This window comes from Erythrolamprus reginae, chromosome 8, assembly GCF_031021105.1.
Source record: "Erythrolamprus reginae isolate rEryReg1 chromosome 8, rEryReg1.hap1, whole genome shotgun sequence".
In the NCBI taxonomy this organism is placed as follows: domain Eukaryota; kingdom Metazoa; phylum Chordata; class Lepidosauria; order Squamata; family Dipsadidae; genus Erythrolamprus; species Erythrolamprus reginae.
The window spans coordinates 10698730-10721062 of record NC_091957.1 but is presented as its reverse complement, the minus strand read 5'-3'; the positions used below and the strand labels follow the sequence as shown (position 1 = coordinate 10721062).

General features: G+C 44.8%; 2 protein-coding genes across 7 annotated transcripts in view; one reads left to right on the top strand and one right to left on the bottom strand.

Annotated features, from left to right (window-relative positions):
- Positions 1–286, top strand: part of DNM1 (dynamin 1) — a 130070-nt gene extending 129784 nt beyond the window's left edge. For all 3 annotated transcript variants that reach the window (XR_011559693.1, XM_070758794.1, XM_070758795.1), the window contains exon 20: positions 130–286. Coding sequence is in view for 2 of the 3 variants with exons in the window: in XM_070758794.1 (XP_070614895.1) it covers positions 130–190 (61 nt within the window). In the remaining variant the exon portion in view is untranslated. The remainder of the gene's footprint in view (positions 1–129) is intronic.
- Positions 287–4214: 3928 nt separating this feature from the next.
- GOLGA2 (golgin A2) overlaps positions 4215–22333 on the bottom strand; it is a 57764-nt gene continuing 39645 nt past the window's right edge. For all 4 annotated transcript variants that reach the window (XM_070758775.1, XM_070758774.1, XM_070758776.1 and 1 more), the window contains 10 exons: positions 21928–22041; positions 20069–20293; positions 18522–18621; positions 18353–18438; positions 16361–16514; positions 16177–16244; positions 13248–13350; positions 10498–10604; positions 9080–9248; positions 4215–6091 (listed from right to left, as the gene is read on the bottom strand). In XM_070758775.1, the coding sequence (XP_070614876.1) occupies positions 5841–6091; positions 9080–9248; positions 10498–10604; positions 13248–13350; positions 16177–16244; positions 16361–16514; positions 18353–18438; positions 18522–18621; positions 20069–20293; positions 21928–22041 (1377 nt within the window). In that variant the 3' untranslated portion in view covers positions 4215–5840. The remainder of the gene's footprint in view (positions 6092–9079; positions 9249–10497; positions 10605–13247; positions 13351–16176; positions 16245–16360; positions 16515–18352; positions 18439–18521; positions 18622–20068; positions 20294–21927; positions 22042–22333) is intronic.

Below are 22333 nucleotides of genomic sequence, written 5' to 3'. Positions count from 1 at the left end.
AGTTTTGATGTCTGTTCCTTTCTGTATTTTAACTCATTGTTTTAATTCTTTTGTTCCTTCCCCATATCCTTCTTCTTCTTCTTCTTCTTTTGGTTCTCCTTGTCTTCTTTTCTTTCTTTTAAATTTCAGCCGGCCTAGCAAAGCCAGTTCTTCTCGTCCGGAGAGTCCAAAGGCATCGTTTGACATGTAACTCTGCTCATCCGTCCTTTTATCTGCCTCTTAGCTGTCCTGTCCTGGAATGATCGAACGCACATCTTAAAAACAAAACGAAACAAAACAAAAAAAATCCCCACAGCTTTGTTCTGTCGTAGCTTGTGGCTTGCACATATCAGATACGACTCTAGTGAAACTGGGGTTTCTTTCGTCCTTTTTTTTTTTTTTTGGTCCTTCTTCCTGGTTGCTTAAAAAAGAACTTTAAACGAAGCCAATGAGTTATATTGTAGTAATGAAACACATCTTTACTGTTATATAAATATCTATAAATATATACATATATATATATATAAAGATCTAAAATCTATATGGTGTCCAGATGTTTTAAAAGCCTTTAAATGCCTCCACTGTTGGATTTTAGCAAATACTTCGAGTAAGAAGAATGTGTGTTTGTGGGTGTGGGTGGGTGTATGACACACACACATACGGGCGCGCACCTAATAAAAATGTATTTCAGTTGCTGCAGCTGGGTAATTGCTCCCAAATTGTGGGTGATATTTTCTTTTTTGCAGTCCTGGTAGTATTTGTAATGCCGTGTGTGACCTATCATCATCTGTTCACTGGCTGAAATAAATTATTTCTGTATAACAGAGTGACGGCATGCCTTCAATAAAATCCTCTGTCGGTTCTTTTGCATGTCATATTTGATGGGGAAAGTCTTCGCTACAGGAATCCAATGCACTTTGTTCATTTATTGAGTATTAAATTTCTTTGCCGTCCCTTTCTTGCAACACATTTCGGTGGTCTTTCACACCACATGTGTCTGTTTGCTCCAGACCGTCAATTAGGTTCGTTTTAATATGAGTTTGTAGGATTTAAGGCAGTGATGGCGAACCTATAGCACTCAAGCCACTGTCTTAACTCAGCTCCAACATGCGTGTGTGTGCCGGCCAGCTGATTTTCGGCTCACATGGAGGCCTGGGAGGGCATTTTTGGCTTCTAGAGAGCCTCCAGGGGGATGGGGAGGGAGTTTTTACCCTCCCATGGCTCCAGGGAAGCCTTTGGATCCTCGGGAGGGTGAAACACAAGCCTACTGGGCCCACCCAAAGTTGGCAAACAGTCCATTTCCGGCCTCCAGGAGGCCTCCGCGGGGTGGGGGAAGCTGTTTTCGCCCTCCCCAAGCATTGAATTATGGCTGTGGGCACTTGCGCATTCACAATAGCGCACACACACACACCCAAGGAAAAAAAGGTTCGTCGTCACTGATTTAGGGCATTGTGCAATTTTTACAAAGTGGTTTAAAATTGGCAACTGGGGCAAACGTGCTGTGTGAACGCAGCCACTGATGGGAGTAACTTACTCCGGCAAGCCAGATTGCAAAACAAAAGGAGATTCAATGATCCCAGGATGTATTTGAATTAAACTGGGGTCGCCTCAGTTCACATTCCCGTGGTTTAAACCAATGTTTCCTTTTTCAGTAGTTCTCATGCCAAAAAATAACAGAAGCTGGATCCAGTCTGGAGGGGGTGGAAAAAAATCTCGGCACGTCTCGCACAGCAGCCAAACACACAACGAAAGTGATTTCACGACCATAAGTAACACAACTGAAGGAACACACTCTTTATTAAACCTACAACTGGGGCGACGCTAAGGGAATGTACAAGGGTCGCCCAGAAGGTAATGCACCACATTTTTTTCCTCCAACAATTATTTATTGAACACAATGAAACTTACACACAAGAAAGAAGGATGTTTCTTCTACACTCCCTATTTTTCCACGTAATCTCCGTCCCGTTCTATGGCCTCCCTCCAGCGAGACACAAGGGCTTGTATGCCCTGTCGGTATCACTCCTTGTTCTGGTCACAAAGCCATTTCTGCACTGCACAAATCACCCCTCTGTGCCCAGCGACTAACCGTACTTCTGTCGACTGCAGATTCTCCATAAACTCTACACAAATGTTGGTGAATGTTCCCAACAGTTTCTTTCTCCGCAGTGAGAAATTCAATGACGACACACTAGTTGCAACGTACATCACTTACAGACGCCATTTGGAAACACGGCTGCAGCTACGCTATCAGTTCAAATAATGTATATCTAAAGTTTAGCATTCGTACCCAATGTGGTGCATTGCTTTCTGGACAACCCTCTTATGAATGCAAAATATCACGATTAATTCTTTTAATTTTTTTCCCCTTCAAAAAAAAAGGGGGGGAGCTAGTTAGTTCTTGACTTAGGGCCACAATTGTATCCAACATTTCTGTTAAGTGAGACATCCGTTCAGCGAGCTTTGCTCCATTTATCACCTTTCTTGCCACAGTTATTAAGTGAATCACTGCGGTTGATAAATTAATAACCCGATGGTTTAATTGAATCTGGATTCCCCGTCGACTTTTGCTTCTCAGAAGGTCGCAAAAGGAGATAATGTGATTTTGGGGCACTGCAGCTGTCATAAACACGAACCAATTGCCGAGTGTCTAAATTTTGATCCCATCCATGGACACGCTGCAATGGTCATAGCAACAGCAATAGCACTTAAGACTTAATAATCTAACAAGAGTCATGCTGAATCAGGCCAAAGCCCATTGAGTCCAACATTCTGTGTCCCACAAATTGTCCATGGGGATCTTGAGCAGAAAGAGAAGGCAAGACCCTCCCTTTCCCTTGACCCCACAACAAATGGTACTCAAGGGAATCCTGCCTGCTTCAACCAACATAGAGGAGGTACATGGACATCTATTTCAATAACCACCGATACACTTGACATCCATGAATCAGTCTAATCCTGCCTTGAAGCTATCAAGGCTGACAGTTGTCACGACCTCTTCTGGAAGTGCATTCCATCAACCAACGACCCTCTGGGTGAAGAAATATTTCCCTTGATTTGTCCTCGCTTTCTTACCTATGAGCTTTAGGGAGGGCCCCCTCGTCCTAGTATTACATGATAGAGAAAATAATCTTTCTCTATCCACCTTTTCTATCCCGTGCATGATTTTATACACTTCGATCAAGTCACCCCTTAAACGCCGTCTTTCAAGGCTGAAGAGACCCAGGCGTTGCAACCTGGTTTCATAAGGGAGGGGCTCATTTCTTTGATCATACTTGTTGCCCTTTTTTGCACCTTTTCCAGTACACAGTACTGCAAGTGTGGTCTCACCATCTATATACCACTTCAGTGCTTTACAGCCCTAAGCAGTTTGGACAGCCAACCTCTGTTGCAGTATAGCATAAAATATGTTAGAATAGGATTGTATTATAATTATATATATCTGGACCTCTAGCATAAAAATGCTCTACTTAACCCAGGACAGGAGGGCACTAAACTTGCCTAATCTGCATTCCTGGCAATTACTACAAGGAAACAAAAGGGCTAAATAAACATCTCACAATAAACAAAGTTTACATCAGACAGATATGATCAAAGAGGGAGATTTACAATTGCCTGAAGCATACACAGGACAAAAGGGGTAATTAAGGAAGATTAGTGAGATAAGGCAAAAGGCTTCAGAGAAATTAGGTGTGAGGAACATCTGCTCTTAGGAAGAGTTTTCTAGGAAATTGTTTCTTGATCTCTATGGGAAAAGGAAGAACTCAAAAGATATGTTTGAAGTCACTTCACCCAGAGAGACAATGTGTCCAGGTTTTCTTTCTAGGATTCGCGTTCGTGAGTGAGCCCACACGGCTGGGTTGCTCTTAGCCCCTTTTGAGGACATTGTCTTCACTAGGGACTTTGACAGCATCCACAAACCTCTTGCCCCACAACAATCTGGGTCCTCATTTGACCGACTTCGGAAGGACGGAAGTCTGAGTCAGCCTTGAGCTTGGTGAGATTCGAACTTCGAAACTGCAGTCAGTCGGCAGAAGGAGCCTGCAGTATTGCACTCTTAACCACTATGGCTTTTTAAGTGTGAAAAACAGTCATAAATCCCTTTTTTTCCCAGGCCCCCTGTAAATTTGAAGGGTCAATAAATGAGTCGCTGATCGGGATAGATGCTGCAACGCTTGTTTGGCAGACAACATCTCTCCCGATGCTTCCGAGCGACAGAAAAGAGGAAACATCAATGAAGTGAAACAGATTTATTCAGAAAGAACCAAATTTTTATAACAGGATATAATTTTTTTCCTCGGCAACGCAACGTGAGAGTGCGCTCTGGCTTTTTCGTTTCCTTCGCTTTGCTTTGCTCGTCATGTTTTTCCCGGAAACCCCACACCTAATAAATATGGAATAATATTCTACAGTAAATCACATTCTTGTCCTGCTTTGCCCCACTCACCCCAACTAGAGTTAATTTCCTTTTTTTTAACCCCCCCACTCCAACAAAATATTGTACAAGGTTACCAGGGTAGCCTTCTGGCAGCCAGAAAAATGCTGCCCGTGGGGCTTTATTCTCTCTTTTTTTAATTATTCTTATTCTTATTCAAGGTTATGTACAAAATATTACAGAGATACAATATGTACACATGTGCCAACAAGCCGCTCATGAGCCCATTTTCGCCAGCCTCCTGACCTAACGCACGGAGGGAATGAACTAACACTGATGGCGGAAAACTGTCGCCGTTTTGGGGATGTTGCCGGGGTAAATTTTGTGCATCTTCCACACGTACAACCTGGAAAGAAGGTGGGTAGTTGTCAAATGTGCGGTTTTGCTAAAAAAAATGGAGCAGAAGTTTCTTCTAGTTTTTGAATTTTCCTCTGTGCTTTAGGTAGGCTCTTGCCTAGCAAACTGTCCCAGGCGGAAAAAACTTGTGCAAAACGCAACTTCGCCAATGTCTTTTTCCCAGGAGCAGAAATCTGGGCTAAAAACTAGACAAGCTGGGTCGCTTCCTAATATTTTTATTTTTATTTTTGGTACACACGGGGCCCATTGTCCTTCTAAAACGTGTGCCAAGCACACCAAGTCGCCACCGACTTCAATCAAACCAGTTCACTGCTTCATCCTCTCGCAATAAAGGGAATTCTTCCATCAAACTCCGCTTGCGCGGGGAGGAGGGGCGGAGGAGTAGAAAGGAGAGAAACCGTCAACCGTCAAAATGTATTTCAAAATAAGTTTAGCTCGACTTGGGAGAAAAAAGAGATTCCGAGAGAGAGAGAGATGGAATCAACGCCCCGCAAATCTGTTCCTGTTTCCCGGCAATTCCGCAATTTTCAAGAATAAATAAAACCCTCCACCTCTTAATGCAAACGTACATCCAGTTTTCTAAAAATAAAAATAAAAATGCAGCTTTTATGCCAGCCCCCTCAAAACCGTCTGGCTCCGAGGAGCCCCGAGCCCTTCCGAATGTTGTCATTGAACGAGAGGATTTGGAGCATGGGGAGGAAAGAAACAATGCTTTTGCTAGAAAAAGCAGCCGGCTAAATCTTGGGAGGGAAAGGCCAAAGGGAAGGGGGTGGTGTCATGCGAGTTAAAAGGGGGATTTTGGAAGAAGGTCTGTAAAAACCTGATCTAAAGGAAGCCGAACTAACCAAAGGGGGGAAGAGGTTAAGCAACCATAGTAGAGAGAACGAAATTCGCAGGGCGTGAATTGGGAGGAACCAACGGGGGCCGTTGGGTGGCATAAAATTCTGAGCTTTACTGGACAACGGTGCGATTTGCAACCAGCACAAAGCTTGGCCCACGTGGTGTGTGCCCTCCAGGCAGCCCGGCCACCCCACCCCACTTCACCCAGCCCATCAATGTCCCTTGCAAGTTAAACCACTAGAAGCTTCACTTCGTCGTTTTCGTCCACCCGATAGAAAAACGGGATGCACGGGGTTTCCGAGAGGTGTCCCGTCCGATTCTGCGGGTTTTGGATTTCGCGGAGAAGCCGCAGGATCTGCTGGGCCGTGGGGTCCTGAGGAGCAGGCTGAGGGCCTTGGGGGCTGCTGTTGTGGGATGGGTGGGATTGTGAAGCAATGGTGTCCTGTTCGGGCCCGTCCGTTAAACTCACTTCTCGCAGGTCTGGAAAGCAGAAAGGAGGGGATGGGGGGAAGGGGGAGAGAAACAGGGCTTCAGTGGTGGAGTTGTACAGGTAGTTTTTTAAAAATTTTATTTATTCTTTGTCCAATACACAATACATATGGAAGAGAATAGACATTGGGTAGTATATATAAAGATAATATGTAATATAGAAGAGAAAGTATATGAGAGGAAGAAAATATATATACGATATATGACATAAAGGAAACACAATTGGACAGGGGACGTTAGGCACACCAGTGCACTTATGTACGCCCCTTACTGGCCTCTTAGGAACTTGGAGAGGTCAATCGTGGATAGCCTAAGGGAGAAATGTTGGGGGTTGACACTATTGAGTCCGGTAAAGAGTTCCACGCTTCGACAACTCGATTGTTAAAGTCATGTTTTTTACAGTCAAGTTTAGAGCGGTTAATATTAAGTTTGAATCTGTTGCGTGCTCTTGTGTTGTTGCAGTTGAAGCTGAAGTAGTCGTTGACCGGAAGGACGTTGCAGCATATGATCTTGTGGGCAATACTTAAATCGTGTTTTAGGTGCCGTAGTTCTAAACTTTCTAGACCCAGGATAGTCTATTTTCGTAGGGTATTCTGTTTCGAGTGGAGGAGTGAAGGGCTCTTCTGGTGAAATATCTTTGGACGTTTTCGAGGGTGTTGCTGTCCGAGATGTGGTATGGGTTCCAGATAGATTATGTGTATTCAAGAATTGGTCTGGCATAAGTTTTGTAGGCTCTTGTGAGTAGTGTGAGATTGCCGGAGCAGAAGCTACATAGGATCAGGTTAACAACTCTGGAAGTCTTTTTGGCGATAATGTTGCAGTGGACGTTAGCCTACGACCACAGTTGAGCCCAGAATTTTAGGTTGCAGCGGGAGAACTTGGTTAAGGGAGTTCTGCCCTGTTTTATGGCCTTTTTCACCACAGGTTGTTGAGAGAATCACACAGATGTGAAGAGAATTTGGCTTCCCCATTGATTTTGCTTGTTAGAAGGATCATAAAGGGGATTACCAAATCAGGACATTGCAACATAATAAAGAATAGAATAGAATAGATAGAATGTAGAATATAGAATTAGAATAGGAATAGAATAACAGAGTTGGAAGGGACCTTGGAGGTCTTCTAGTCCAACCCCCTGTATAGGCAGGAAACCCTACACTACTTCAGACAGATGGTTATCCAACATCTGCTTAAAAACTTCCAGGGTTGGGGCATTCACAACTTCTGGGGGCAAGTTGTTCCACTGGTTAATTGTTCTCACTGTCAGGAATTTTCTCCTTAGTTCTAAGTTACTTCTCTCCGTTTCCATTGCTTCTTGTTCCACCCTCAGATGCTTTGGAGAATAGCTTGACTCCCTCTTCTTTGGGGCATCCCCTGAGATGTTGGAAGGCTGTTATCATGACTCCCCTGGTCCTTCTTTTCATCAAACTAGACCTACCCAGTTCCTGCCACTGTTCTTCATATGTTTTAACCTCCAGTCCGCCCTAATCATCTTTGTTGCTCTTCTCTGCACTCTTTTCTAGAGTCTCAACATCCTTTTTGCATTGTGGCAACCAAAACTGAATGCAGGATTCCAAGGGTGGCCTTACCAAGGCCTTATAAAGTGGTATTAACACTTCACGTGATCTTGATTCTATCCCTCTGTTAATGCAGCCTAGAACTGCGTTGGCTTTTTTGGCAGCTGCTGCACAAGGCTGGCTCCTATTTAAATGACTGTCCACTGGGACTTCAAGATCCCTCTCACACTTGCTACTGTTGAGCAAGGTACCACATATACTGTACCTGTGCGTTTTGTTTTTCTTGCCTAAATGTAATTTAATACAATGTAAATGTAAATACATATGGGTTGCCAAGTGCCCAATTTTTGATCACATGACCACAACTCGTATGAAAAACAGCCCCAAATCGCTTTTTCCCTTGACTTCGTAACTTTTGAACAGTCACTAAACAGTCCTAAGTTGAGGATTACCTGTGCCCCTTAAAGTTGTTATTTTTCTCAACCTTAGCCGCTTTTAAAGTGTGTGGACTTCAACTCCCAGAACTCCCCAGCCTTACAAAAGAATTGTAAAACCGCTTAAGTCACGGCGAAGATGCAAATTGTAATGTAATCTGATTGGCTGAGAAAAGTATATAATGCACCTTTGCATAGCTGTGGCTTGGCTTGGCAATATTATGGCTTAGTATGGTTTAGAGTGGCTTGCGGTAGACTTCAACTCCCAGAACTCCCCAGCCAGATGATGATAGGGCAGGATGGAGAAGGGGAGGAATGTGGGGGGCATACAGCAAGGTCTTTACCTAAGAACCTAAGAAGAGCCCGGCTGAATCGTGCCCAAGCCCATTGAGTCCAGCATTCTGTGTGACACAGTGGGCCACCAATTGTCCATGGGGACCTTGAGCAGAAAGAGAAGGCAAAACCCTCCCTTTCCAAACAAATGGGACCCAAGGGAACCCTGCCTGCCTCAACCAACATAGAGGCGGCACTTGGACATCCGTTTCAATAACCACCAATGATATACTTGGCATCCATGAATCTGTCTAATCCTGCCTTGAAGCTATCCAGGATGACAGCTGTCACAACCTCTTCTGGAAGGGAATTCCATCAACCTACGACCCTCTGGGGGAAGAAACATTTCCCTTTATTTGTCCTCACTTTCTTACCTAGGAGTTTTAGGGAGTGTCCCCTCGTCCTAGTATTGTGGATTTTTCTCTATCCACATTTTCTATCCCATGCATGATTTTATACACTTCGATCCAGTCACCTCTTATAAACGCCGTCTTTCAAGGCTGAAGAGATCAAGGTGTTGCAACCTGGTTTCATAAGGGAGGGGCTCCATTTCCTTGATCATTCTGGTTGCCCTTTTTTGCACTTCTATTATATCCTTCTCAAGGTGCGGTGACCAGAACTGTACACAGTGCTCCAAGTGTGGTCTCACCTGGATGGCCCCTTAAAAAAGGAATCCTCCCCCGTTTCCTGCCTCTCACCTGCCACCATGGAAGCGCTGGATTCGTCGCCATTCACCTGGGCACCATCCTCCCTCTCATGCCCGGGCTGCGGCTTCAAACCCCGTGTGGCCATCACATACTTGGTATACCAGTCGTTCCGCTCACCCACCAAGCGCATCACCAGTTCTTGCAGCTCCAATAACTTCATCTGCAACCACAACAGGCAAGAATTTAAATTGGGGAGGGAGGGGGTGGAAAGAAGCATGGGGGGCTGGGTGGTGATGGCTCCCAGCGCACTAAAGTCTTCCTTTGCCCTGAAGTTGTCAAGATCGGAGCCCACCTGATGCAATATTCCAAATTGCAGCAAGGAGAGAAGAATTGTAAAACCGCTTAAGTCACGGCGAAGATGCAAATTGTAATGTAATCTGATTGGCTGAGAAAAGTATATAATGCACCTCTGCATAGGTGTGGCTTGGCTTGGCAATATTATGGCTTAGTATAGAGTGGCTTGTGGTGGCTGAAAGACTTGTAGCTGAATATTGTAACTGAGATTAGCAGATAAGAGAATTGTGAGTACTTTGTATAGTAACTACTAGAGAAATAGCTACAGTATAAATAGAAATATAGACATATAGAAGATTGATGGCAGAAAAAGACCTCCTGGTCTGCCCTTATACTATTTCCTGTATTTTATGTCAGGATGGATTTATGTTTATCCCAGGCATGTTTAAATTCAGTGACTGTGGATTTACTAACAACGTCTGTTGGAAGTTTGTCCCAAGCATCGACTACTCTTTCAGTAAACTAAAATTTTCTCACGTGACTTCTGATCTTTCCCCCAATTAACCTCAGATTGCTTTTTGGGTTCACTTTCCTATTCAAAAACACTTCCCTCCTGAACCTTATTTAACCCTTGAACATATTTAAATGTTTCGATCATGTCCCCCCCTTTCCGTTCTGCCCTCCAGACTATACAGATTGAGTTCATTAGGTCTTTCCTGATAAGTTTTATGCTTAAGACCTTCCACCATTCTTGTAGCCCGTCTTTGGACCCGTTCAATTATATCAACATCTTTTTGTAGGTGAGGTCTCCAGAACTGGACACAGTATTCCAAATGTGGTCTCACTAGCGCTCTATACAGCGGGATCACAATCTCCCTCTTCCTGCTTGTTATACCTCTAGCTATGCAGCCAAGCATCCTACTTGCTTTCCCTACCGCCTGACCGCCCTGTTCACCCATTTTGAGACTGTCAGAAATCAGTACCCCTAAATCCTTCTCTTCTGAAGTTTTTGCTAGCACAGAACTCGAGGGAATACTCTGTGCTTAGCCCCCAAACTTTTAAAATAAGGACAGACGGTCCCCAAAGGAGAGATGGATGCAGTCCAGCTTATCGCCTGGGTGGTGCCCAACTTGACAGGGTCTAATCCTAATCGGAACGGGCGAGGTTGGCCTGACCTTCATGTCCTCCTTGTCTTGAGCCAGCCGGTTGATGTAGTCTTCTTTCTCCCGGTGGCGCTGCTTGAGAATGGCTCGTTGGCTCTGGTACAGGGCAATGTATTCACCTGCAGGGTTAGGAGAAGATGACCAGGGCGGAATGAAATACAGTAGTACCCCTAGATACGAGCATAATTCGTTCCATAAGGGAGCTTATATCTCGAGGCAACTCGTATCTGGAACAAGTTGTTTTTCCCCTCCGAGATTATCAAAAGCAAGGATTCTTGCGCCACCTAGTGGACGCTCGGCTCGTATCCCGAATTTCAGCTCAGAACTAGAACAGAAATGTCTCTCCCCTCCTGGCTCGTATCTTGAAATGCTCGCATGTGGAGCAGCTCGTAACTAGAGGTACTACTGTATACCTAAGCCCAGAGCTGTGGGGTTCCCTTCATCGATACCAACTTGGCCCAACACTTTTAATAACAGAATAACAGAGCTAGAAGGGACCATGGAGATTTTCTAGTCCAACCCCCTGCTCGGGTCAGAAACCCTCTAGACCAGGGATAGGCAACGTTGGGTCTTCTATGCTTGTGGACGTCAACTCCCAGAATTCCTGAGCCGATCATGCCATAGAATCATGTCATAGAAGAGCCAACTTTGCATATCCTTGCTCTAGATAAGTGATGGTGAACCTTTTTTTCTTTGGTGCCGAAAGAGCCCATATTTCAATGCCTGTGGAGACCAAAAACAGCCTGTTTCCCAACTTCTGGTAAGTCCAATAGGATGGGGTTTTGCCCTCCCCAGGCTTCAAAGGCTTCCCTGGAGCCAGGGGAGGGTAAAAACGCCCTCCGTTCCTCCCCAGAGGCTCTCTGGAAGCCAAAAACACCCTCAGAGCTTCTGTGTGAGCCAAAAATCAGCTGGCCAGCACCCACATGCACATTGGAACTGAGCTAGGACAACAGCCCACGTGCCAGCAGATATGGCTCCATGTGCCACCAGTGACACCTGTGCCATAGGTTCGCCATCACTGGTCTAGACTATTTCAGCGGCTGTTCAGTCTCTTTTTGAAAGCCTCCAGTGATGGAATACCTACAACTTCTGGAGTCAAGCCATTCCACGGATTTAATTGTTCTAACTCTGGAAATGTCTCCTTATTTCTAGGTTGGATCTCTCCTTGATTAGTTTCCACCCATTGCTTCTTGTCCTACCCACAGGTGCTTTGACTCCCTCTTCTTTGTGACAACCCCTGAGATATTGGAAGATTGCTATCATGTCTCCCCTAGTCCTTCTTTTCATTAGACTAGAAAAGAATAACAGAGTTGGAAGGGACCTTGGAGGTCTTTTAATGTAAGGCAGGAAACCCTACACCACTTCAGACAAATGGTTAACTTCTTCTTAAAAACTTCCAGTGTTGGAGCATTCACAACTTCTGGAGGCAAGTCGTTCCACTAATTAATTGTTCTGTCAGGAAATATCTATCTATCTATCTATCTATCTATCTATCTATCTATCTATCTATCTATCTATCTATCTATCTATCGACCGACCGATCAACCGACCATCCATCCATCATCTATATCTATCTATCTATCTATCTATCTATCTATCTATCTATCTATCTATCTATCTATCTATCTATCTATCATCTATCTATCTATCTATCTATCTATCTATCTATCTATCTATCTATCTATCTATCTATCTACCTACCTACCTACCTACCTATCTACCTATCTATCGGGTTTGTATGTTGCCCCTCTGCGAGGACTTAGTTCTAAGTTGCTTCTCTCCTTGATTAGTTTCCACCCATTGTTCTACCTTCAGGTGCTTTAGAGAATAGCCTGACTCCCTCTTCAATATCCCTGAAATATTGAAAGGCTGCTAACATGTCTCCCTTAGTCCTTCTTTTCATTAAACTAGCCATGCCTAGTTCCTGCAACTGTTCTTCATGTTTTAGCCACCAGTCCCCTAATCATCTTGGTTGCTCTTCTCTGCACTCTTTCTAGAGTATCAACATCTTTTTTTATATCCTGGCAACCAAAACTGGATGCGGGATTCCAAGTGTGGCCTTACCAAAGTGGTATTAACACTTTGCGTGATCTTGATTCTATCCCTCTGTTAACACAGCCTGGAACTGTGTTGGCTTTTTTTGGCAGCTGCTGCTCATGGCTGGCTCATAGTTAAGTGATTATTGTTGGTATGTCTCGGTATAGCTAGGCTATGAGACCTTTGACATACACTGAGCAGAGAATTTTAACAGAGTGTGGATGTGTAGTAAAGCCAAAGACAAAAAGACAGACTTAGTTATGCTTAATAAGTACTATTTACACATATACAAAACAGAAACAATCCATAACAAGCACTAACACATACAATATAATAAGCACTAAGCACTCCCCCCTCAAGGCAAAGCAAAAACGAATGAGCGTTAAAGCATCATTGAGGGAAGGAGTACTGGTGCTCTCTTATGGCGAACCAGCGCAAAATATTTAAAGTGATAGTACAAGAGACTACAATAGGTAGTTTACAATGGCAAACCCTAACAACCATGTACCTTGTACTAACAATTATGCACTAGGAAACCAAGATCCCTCTCACAGTTACTGCAATTGAATCCGGCACTGCCTATACTACTCATGTGCATTTGGGTTGTTTTGCCTAAATGTAGAACCTTCCCTTTTTTTCACTCCGATTTTCATTTTGTTAGATAGGGCCCAACGTTCAAGCCAAACGATAGCGCTAGATTTATCAGACAGATGGGCCAGGCTTACCTATGGTGTCCGTTTCCCCGGACAGCTGGATACAGTGGTGCTCGAGTTCTTCCATGCGCTCTTTCAGCTCTGCCTTCTCGCGCATCAGGTCGGTGAAACGGAGCTACAAAGTGGAGAAGACAAAGGAGACTGCGTGGGGGAAAGAAGCCACAATTCTCCCAACGAGGATTACTCCCAAAGCATCTTCCAAGTCCTCGGAGAGGGGTGGCATACAAATCTAATATATTATTATTATTACTATTACTATTATTATTATTATGTCAATACAACCCAGAAAACGAGATCACTATGCTGGATTTCGTATTTCATCACCAGTCAGGCGCTTCCCAAGCACCTAGGACTGTGTGATGTAGCGGCGAATTATGTGTGCCTCTCCCAGTAAAGCGGCCTTTTGCAATTGACAGATGGAGGTTTTGTCAATCCCAATGGTTTTCAAATGTCCGCTGAGATCCTTTGGCACTGCGCCCAGCGTGCCAAGTACCACTGGGACCACTTTCACAGGCTTATGCCAGTCGTTGCATCTCGATTTTTAGATCTTCGTATTTCACTAATTTCTCTAGCTTCTTCTCCTATATTATTATTATTATTACTATTACTATTATTATTATTATTATTAATAATTATTATCTTCACCAGACAAAAAATTGTCAGTTTAGGAAGTCATTCTTGGAAACGTCTCCTGAACTTCCTTCTGGAGATAAATCGGTCAAGAGGGAAAGGGCTACGGTTGCTTCCACTTAGAAAGCAAAAAGCTAACAGGTACCTTGCAATGACTGAGTTGCAGATACAGTGGTACCTCTACCTACAAATGCCTCTACTTACAAACATTTCTAGACAAGAACCGGGTGTTCAAGATTTTTTTGCCTCTTCTCAAGAACCGTTTTCCACTTACAAATCCAAGCCTTCGAAACTGTAACCGGAAAAGGCAGGGAGAAGCCTCTGTGGGGCCTCTCTAGCTATTTCCCGGGAGGAAACAGGGCCGGAAAAGGTGGGGAGAAGCCTCCGTGGGGCCTCTCTAGGAATCTACTGGGAGGAAACAGGGCTAGAAAAGGCAGGGAGAAGCCTCTGTGGGGCCTCTCTAGCTATTTCCCGGGAGGAAACAGGGCCAGAAAAGGTGGGGAGAAGCCTCCGTGGGGCCTCTCTAGGAATCTACTGGAAGGAAACAGGGCTAGAAAAGGCGGGGGGAAGCCTCCGTGGGGCACGCATTATTTGCATTTACATTAATTCCTATGGGAAAAATTGCTTCTTCTTACAAACTTTTCTTGCAAACCTGGTCATGGAATGAACTAAGTTTATAAGTAGAGGTACCACTGTATTTAAATTTGAAACAGGTGGAGCTTCCTTGGAATTTATCCTGGCTGAAGATCATTCAACTATTATAACAGAAGGGAATATTTCTAGCTCAGGGTTGAACTGAGGGGATCTTGGTGCCCTCTTAGCTTGGTGGGGGTTTTTTTTTACAGGTGTCTAATGGCCCAAGTAGGTAACATCATCAGTACTAGGAGGTAATGGAGTATATGGGAGGAGGACAACAATTCTGGGGTCCTTGGTGACTGAGCCGGGGTGGTGCAGTGGTTAGAGTGCAGCACTGCGGGCTACTTCAGCTAACTGCTAGCTGTAGTTCAGCGGTTCAAATCTCACCAGCGGCTCAAGGTTGACTCAGCCTTCCGTCCTTCCGAGGTGGGTCAAATGAGGACCCACCCAGATTGTTGGGGGGCAAGAGGCTGATTCTGTAAACTGCTTAGAGAGAGCTGTAAAAGCACTGGGAAGTGGTATATTAGTCTACGGGCTGTTGCTAATGCTATTGGTGCTTGCTGAGTTTGGCTGTTTTCTTGAAAACATTTCATTAGCCAGCTATGTAACAGCATCAGTGCTAGAAAGGTGTGGGGTTTGCTCTCTCTCCCTTCTAGCGCTGATGCCGTTCCCTCGTTGGGTCATGAAATGTCTGTAAGAGGACTTCCTGGCTTGCTCAGGAGAGCATCACGGACCCTGGATGCTACCGTAATGTCCACCCCAAAGGCTCACCTGCAGCTTCTCTCTTTTTTTTTAAATTGAATTTTTTTATTAATTTTAACAACAAACAAAAAATACTTAAAGGAAAATGTGCCCAACACCAATAAAAACCCCACCACCATTTAGGGGGTTAAGTTATTTGCAATAAGTTTCAATTTCTTCCTTGGCTCCGGTTTACATTTCTTTACATACAAAAAGTGATTGGAATTCACTTTTCACATTGTCGTCATGAATTCTACTTAAGATATAATTTTTCACCTTATTCCATTGTGCCATCAGCTTCTCCAGTTTATTTTCATCAAAGTTATTTAATCTTATTTCCATAATTTCGAAGTGGATGTGGTCCACCATGTACCAGTACCAATTCTGGATTGTCCATTTATTGCTATCCTTCCACTCTAATACCACTACAATGTTATCTGGCGGGACCCAGGGGAAGAGCCTTCTCTGTGGGGGCTCCGACCCTCTGGAACCAGCTCCCCCCTGACATTAGGATTGCCCCCACCCTCCCTGCCTTTCGTAAACTCCTTAAAACCCACCTCTGTCGTCAAGCATGGGGGAACTAAAACATCTCCCCCTTGCCCATGTTGTTTTGCCGTTTGATTGATTGACTGTGTGCCTGTTTTTTATATATATTGGGATTGTTTTATCATTTTTTTAAAAATTTAAAATTGTAATTAGATTGGTGGAAATTGGATTTGTTACTATGTACTGTTTTTATTATTGTTGTGAGCCGCCCCGAGTTTGCGGAGAGGGGCGGCATATAAATCCAAAAAATGTAATCTAATCTACTGCTTGAGCGCTTTCCAAAGCTGCTGTGTTGATTTCTTTAAATTCTCGCAATTCCCCATATTTAACTAGTATTGCTAATTCTTTTGTAATTATCCAATTAATGTTTAGCATATTATTTATTCACCTGCAGCTTCTCCATGGCGCTTTTCAAGGCTTCGTGAACCTCTCCTGGAACGGAATCGGCATCGGAGGCTGAAATGGTGAGAGGCGGCACGTGAGACTCGCGTGGCCGTCCGGCAAAGCGCATCCCAAAGAGGCAATGTCGGTAGGGAGGGGGTGTGTGTGTGTCTCCGTTATGGGTCTGTTACCTCCGGTGGACGTGAGCTGCAGCTGGTGCTCCTTCTTGAGGCCAGCGATCTGCTGCAACAGCTCCCGGCACTGCCTCTTCTTCTCCATCAGCTGCTGCCTGATCTCTTCGCGCTCGCCCTCGGCTTGGGACACGGCGGAGGTCAAGAAAGCCACCTAGGAAAGGAAGGCTGGGCGGTTTGAGTGGAGCCGCACAGCTAGCTTTCAAACTTCAAACTGCGCGGCCCCTAGGGGGCAGAACTGAGCTTCCTTCCTTGTTCTGACCTAGGATTCCGCAAAGCACGAAGCAGACTCCTTGTGCCAACAGAACCCCCTTTTTATTAATTAATTACAACAACAAGAATTGGGAGGGACCTTAGAGATATTCTAGTCCAACCCCCTGCTTGGGCAGGAAACCCTACACTATTTCAGACAGATGGTTATCCAACAACTTCTTAAAAACGTCCAGTGTTGGAGCATTCACAACTGGAGGCAAGCTATATTAAAGGGTTAAATAAGGTCCAGGAGGGAAGTGTTTTGAATGGGAAAGTGAACACAAGAACAAGGGGACACAATCTGAAGTTAGTTGGGGGAAAGATCAAAAGCAACGTGAGAAAATATTATTTTACTGAAAGAGTAGTAGATCCTTGGAACAAACTTCCAGCAGACGTGGTAGATAAATCCACAGTAACTGAATTTAAACATGCCTGGGATAAACATATATCCATCCTAAGATAAAATACAGAAAATAGTATAAAGGCAGACTAGATGAACCATGAGGTCTTTTTCTGCCGTCAGACTTCTATGTTTCTATGTTTCTATTCCACAGATTAACTGTTCTGACTGTCAGGAAATTTCTCTTTAGTTCTAAGTTGCTTGTCTCCTTGCTTAGTTTCCACCCATTGCTTATTGTTCTACCCTCAGGTGCTTTGGGGAATAGGTTGAGTCCTTCTTCTTTGTGGCAACCGCTGAGATATTGGAACACTGCTATCATGTCTCCCCTGGTCCTTCTTTTCATTAAACTAGACACGCCCAGTTCCTGCAACCGTTCTTCATGTTTTAGCCTCTAGTCCCCTAAGCATCTTGGTCCTTCCTGTGTCCTGTGTTACTGTGAATTCCTCTCATTCACATCCCACTGGGAACAGGCTCCAGCTGTTCGTCTGCCTCACTGATGTCTGACTCCAGAGGCAGCTGATAACTGTCAGATGGCCCTGGCCCTTTCTCTGCCTCAGACGTAGAGCCTTCCCCAGACTCCAGGACTGGCCCTTGTTCCTTCTCAACCTCCTCACTTTCTGAACATAAGAAGAACATAAGAAGAGCCATGCTGAATCGGGCCAAAGCCCATCGAGTCCAGCATTCTGTGTCACACAGTGGCCCGCCAATTGCACATGGGATCTTGAGCAGAAAGAGAAGGCACAACCCTCCCTTTCCCTTGACCCCCAACAAATGGGACCCAAGGGAACCCTGCCTGTCTCAACCAATATAGAGGCGTCACATGGACATCCATTTCAATAACCCGCATGGCTACACTTGACATTCATGAATCTGTCTAATCCTGCCTTGAAGCTATCCAGACTGACAGCTGTCACAACCTCTTCTGGAAGGGGATTCCATAAACCAAGGACCCTCTGGGTGAAGAAATAATTCCCTTTATTTGTCCTTGCTTTCTTACCTATGAGCTTTAGGGAGTGTCCCCTCGTCCTAGTATTGTGTGACATCCACCTTTTCTATCCCATGCATGATTTTATACACTTCGATCAAGTCACCTCTTAAACGCCGTCTTTCAAATCTGAATCTGTGGCCAGCTATGCAGGTCAATGGTGGGTCACAATACTCTTGTAGCTGTCCTCCCCTCGACTTACGACTGTTGGTTTAATGGACCGAAGTTATGACAGCTTTGGGAAAAGCCACTTTTGACTTGCAGAGGCCCTGGTGAACGTTTCACCGCCATTGTGGTCGCGATTCAGGCAACGGAGTTAGCGCAAACGGCAAGGGAGGAGGACGGAGGGGCTCACCATTTCCTCTTTACTCTCGAAATCCTCTGGAATGCTAAGCTGAGAAATCCTCGAGTCCACAAACTCGGCCGTTTCCACTCCATCCCCTGCAAGAGAGGATGTTAGGGGGGGGATCACCTTTACCTGGGATCCGCTGGACCGTGCTTCGCCCCATCCCAATCCTACTCACCTTGGGCCCTGGGCAGCATCCTTTCGTCCAGTTCAGCCATGAGTTGGGTGACCTGGGCTTGAAGCTCCTTGTTCTCCTTAGAAAAGGAATCCAGGGTTTTCTGCCAGAAGAGGAAAAGGTCTTTTTCAGCAACTGTTCCAACTTCACATCAGGAGACTGAGAACAATCCTGGCCAAGTTACTCATGCAGCGTTCGTGAAAGAAACTGAGGAATCCCTAATCTTTCCTCTTTTCACCAAAGCTAGTGCCAAGAGTGGAACATGGGCAGTTACGTGCCTCTTCGTTTCAACGTCTCATTAGAGCAGGGCTTCTCGGAGGGGGGAGGGGCAGTTTGATGCCGGGGGGTGCGCGTGACCCCCGGGAACATGGCTTTTTTTGCTGCAGGGAATAGGGGCATTTTTACATCAAACACTAGCACACGGCACAGAGCAGGAGATATGAAGTGAATGAAGTGGGAGTTTTGGAGAGGAGAAGGACTTTCTTAGCTTAGCGAATGCTGGCTGGGGAATTCTGGGAGTTGAAGTCCAGATATCTTCAAGTTGCCAAGGTTGAGAAACACTGGCTTAGCTGTTTTCTGGCAGACGTTTCATGACCCAGCTAAGGAACATCATCAGGGAGTGTGGTTTGTCAGTAGGAGGGAGAGAAAGAGGAAAAGAGAGAGAAAGAAAGAGAAAGAGAAGAAGGAAACACATTTCTGCCGATAAGCTTGGGGCCACATCTACCCTGGCCTACAAGTGAAATATGATATGAATGTGAATGATTGGTTTATTAATATATAGGGTTTTAGAATATAACTTAAATTAGATTTCTATGTGTTTTTAATATTTATTCATTCATTCATTCATTCATTCATTCAATTTTTATGCCACCCTTCTCCTTAGACTCAGGGCGGCTTACATGTTAGCAATAGCACTTTTTAACAGAGCCAGCATATTGCCCCCACAATCCGGGTCCTCATATTGAGGTTTTTAGAGTATTTAATACTAGATTTCTTCACGTTTTTGTATTTGTTTACTGTGAGCTGCCCTGAGTCCCAGGATAAAGGCGGCACAGAAATCTGATAGATAGATAGATAGATAGATAGATAGATAGATAGATAGATAGATAGATAGATAGATAGATAGATAGGCAGGCAGGCAGGCAGGCAGGCAGGTAGGTAGGTAGGTAGGTAGGTGGAGAGAGAGAGAGAGAGAGAGAGAGAGAGAGATGATGGATGGATGGATAGATAGATAGATAGGTAAAGAGAGAAAAAAAGAAAGAAAGAAAGAAAGAAAGAAAGAAAGAAAGAAAGACTGACCGTGGGGTTCTTGGTACTCTTTGAGCTGGGTGGGGTTTTTTTGCAAACCTTTTATGACCCAACTAGGGAACATCATCAGCGAATGAAAAGAGTGGGGTTTTTGGAAAGGAGCAGGAGGAGGCTTTCTTAGCTTAGCTGTTTTCTTGCAGACACTTCATGACCCAACTAGGGAAACACCACCAATGCCAGCCAAGATCCAGCCGATTGGCTCTCCTGAAAGGGAACCCAGAGGTCAAATCCGCAGGGCTCACCTTCGCTTTCTGAAGTTCTTTGAAGTGCATCTCGGCGTTCACTTTGCCTTGGACTTCCTCGTGCTGCAGGCGGTCCATCAGCTGGGTCTGCAGGAGGTACTTTTTGTGCAGCTCCTCCTTCTCAACGCTCAGCTGCTGATAGGCGGCCGTGTATTGCTGGAGGTGGGCCAAATACTGGTCCCTCTGGTCCTGGAAGTCCTGAGCTTCGTGGGTCTTCAGGGCCATCTTGGATGGAAGAAGAAGCCGGTGAACAAAGATCTCATCCAACAAGATCCCTTCCCAGCATCTCCCATAACTACAAGGGTCGCCCGGAAAGTAATGCACCACATCTTTTTTCTCAGCCTACAGTAATGGTTCAAAGACTAAACTTTAGATGTACATTATTTGAATGGTCAGGATTCGTGTGTAAATTTTGCGTTTCTTCAGACAGTGTTTTGAAATGGCGTCTGTTAGTGAGGTGTGTGTGTGTGTGTGCGTGTGTATTTGTTTTTGTAGATTTTCACGGGTATATGTATGTAGATTGTTTTGAGTTCGGGTTTTGCCCCGTGTAATATTTGGAATGTCTATGTGACGTTTATAAGGAACAAATGGCAGTTGCAAACAAACTATATTTACAGCAGCACAAAGCTAACAACTTCAGCCTGATGATGGTGAATGTGATTTCACCGAAACGTCGCATAGACATTCAAAATATTACACGGGGCAAAACCCGAACTCAGAACAATCTACATATATATATATATCCCTGGTGCAGAGCTGAAGGGATTGGATACTGTAGCCTAGAGGATAATTCTCTGCCTTACAAGGCAAAGGTTACAGGTTCAAGTCCCAGTGGGTATGGCTAGCTGATGAGGCCAAAATAAGGCTGAAATACTGTAGATCTATCCTAACCTCCCTTAATTTTCAAATTCAGCAAAAAAACATGTGACACACACACACACACACATATATAGATTTTCACGTATATATAAACATACATACACACACAGAGACGTTTTGTAATGTGTGTCTGGGGTCATTAACAAACAGTATCCCAGCCATACAAACTGAAACCAGACCCAGAACAACACAGGACACTACCACCAATCACCTCCAACACTTAAACAACACAATATAACTCCAAGTAAATCAAACTTCTGTGAAATCAAACTGTCAAACTGTCCACTTAGGAAGCAACACTGATGGACAATCAATTTCACATGCTGTTGTGCACATTCAACTTTGTACAGAACAAAGTACAGTGATACATCGTCTTACAAACGCGATACAAACCTGGGGTTTAAGATTTTTTTGCCTCTTCTTCCAAACTATTTTCACCTTACAAACCCACCGGCACCCCTGGGATGCCCCGCCTCCGGACTTCTGTTGCCAGCGAAGCACCCGTTTTTACGCTGCTGGGATTCCCCTGAGGGTGGGGTTTCGAGGACTTTGGTGTTTTTGCGATGCTGCGATTTCACTGATGCTCCCTTTGCTGCGAAACCCCACCTCTGGACTTCCATTGCCAGCGAAGCACTTGTTTTTGCAATGCTGGGATTCCCTGCAGCATCGCAAAAACACAGAAGTCCGGAGGTGGTGTTTCCCATGAAGGGGAGCCTCAGGGGAATCCTAGCAGCACAAAAACAGGGGCTTCGGCTGGCAAAAGGGGTGAATTTTGGGCTTGCACGCATTAATTGCTTTTCCATTGATTCCTATGGGAAACATTGTTTCGTCTTACAAACTTTTCACCTTAAGAACCTCATCCCGGAACCAATTAAGTTTGTAAGACAAGGTATCACTATATTCAGTGAGAATATTTCACTCATTTAGATCTAGGCTGGCGAGAACTGGACTGGGGACCCTAGAAGTCCAAAGAGTCTTGCCTTCTCCTTAAAGTCCACCAGCTTCTCCTGAAGTTCTCCCAATTTCTTGGCCAGCTGCCTCTTCACGTGCTGTTCCGACTGCAAGGCATTCGTCAGCTCCATGTTCTCGTTGGTCTGAAAGGAGAGGAAAAGGAAGAGATGGTCGCAGAAAGGCCTCGACTTACGACCACGATTTCAGCCCAAGATTTAAGGCTGCCGGGGGGGGGGGGGGTGAGAAGTATGTTAATTTGGCCAAATTTTCTTGCCAGCGAATCACTGCAATTGTTACCGTTACTCACACTAAAGCTGACTGCTAGGTCAGCGGTTCAAATCTCATCACCGGCTCAAGGTTGACTCAGCCTTCCTCCTTCCGAGGTGGTTAAAATGAGGACCGGGGTATTGTGGGGGCAATATGCTGGCTGTTAAA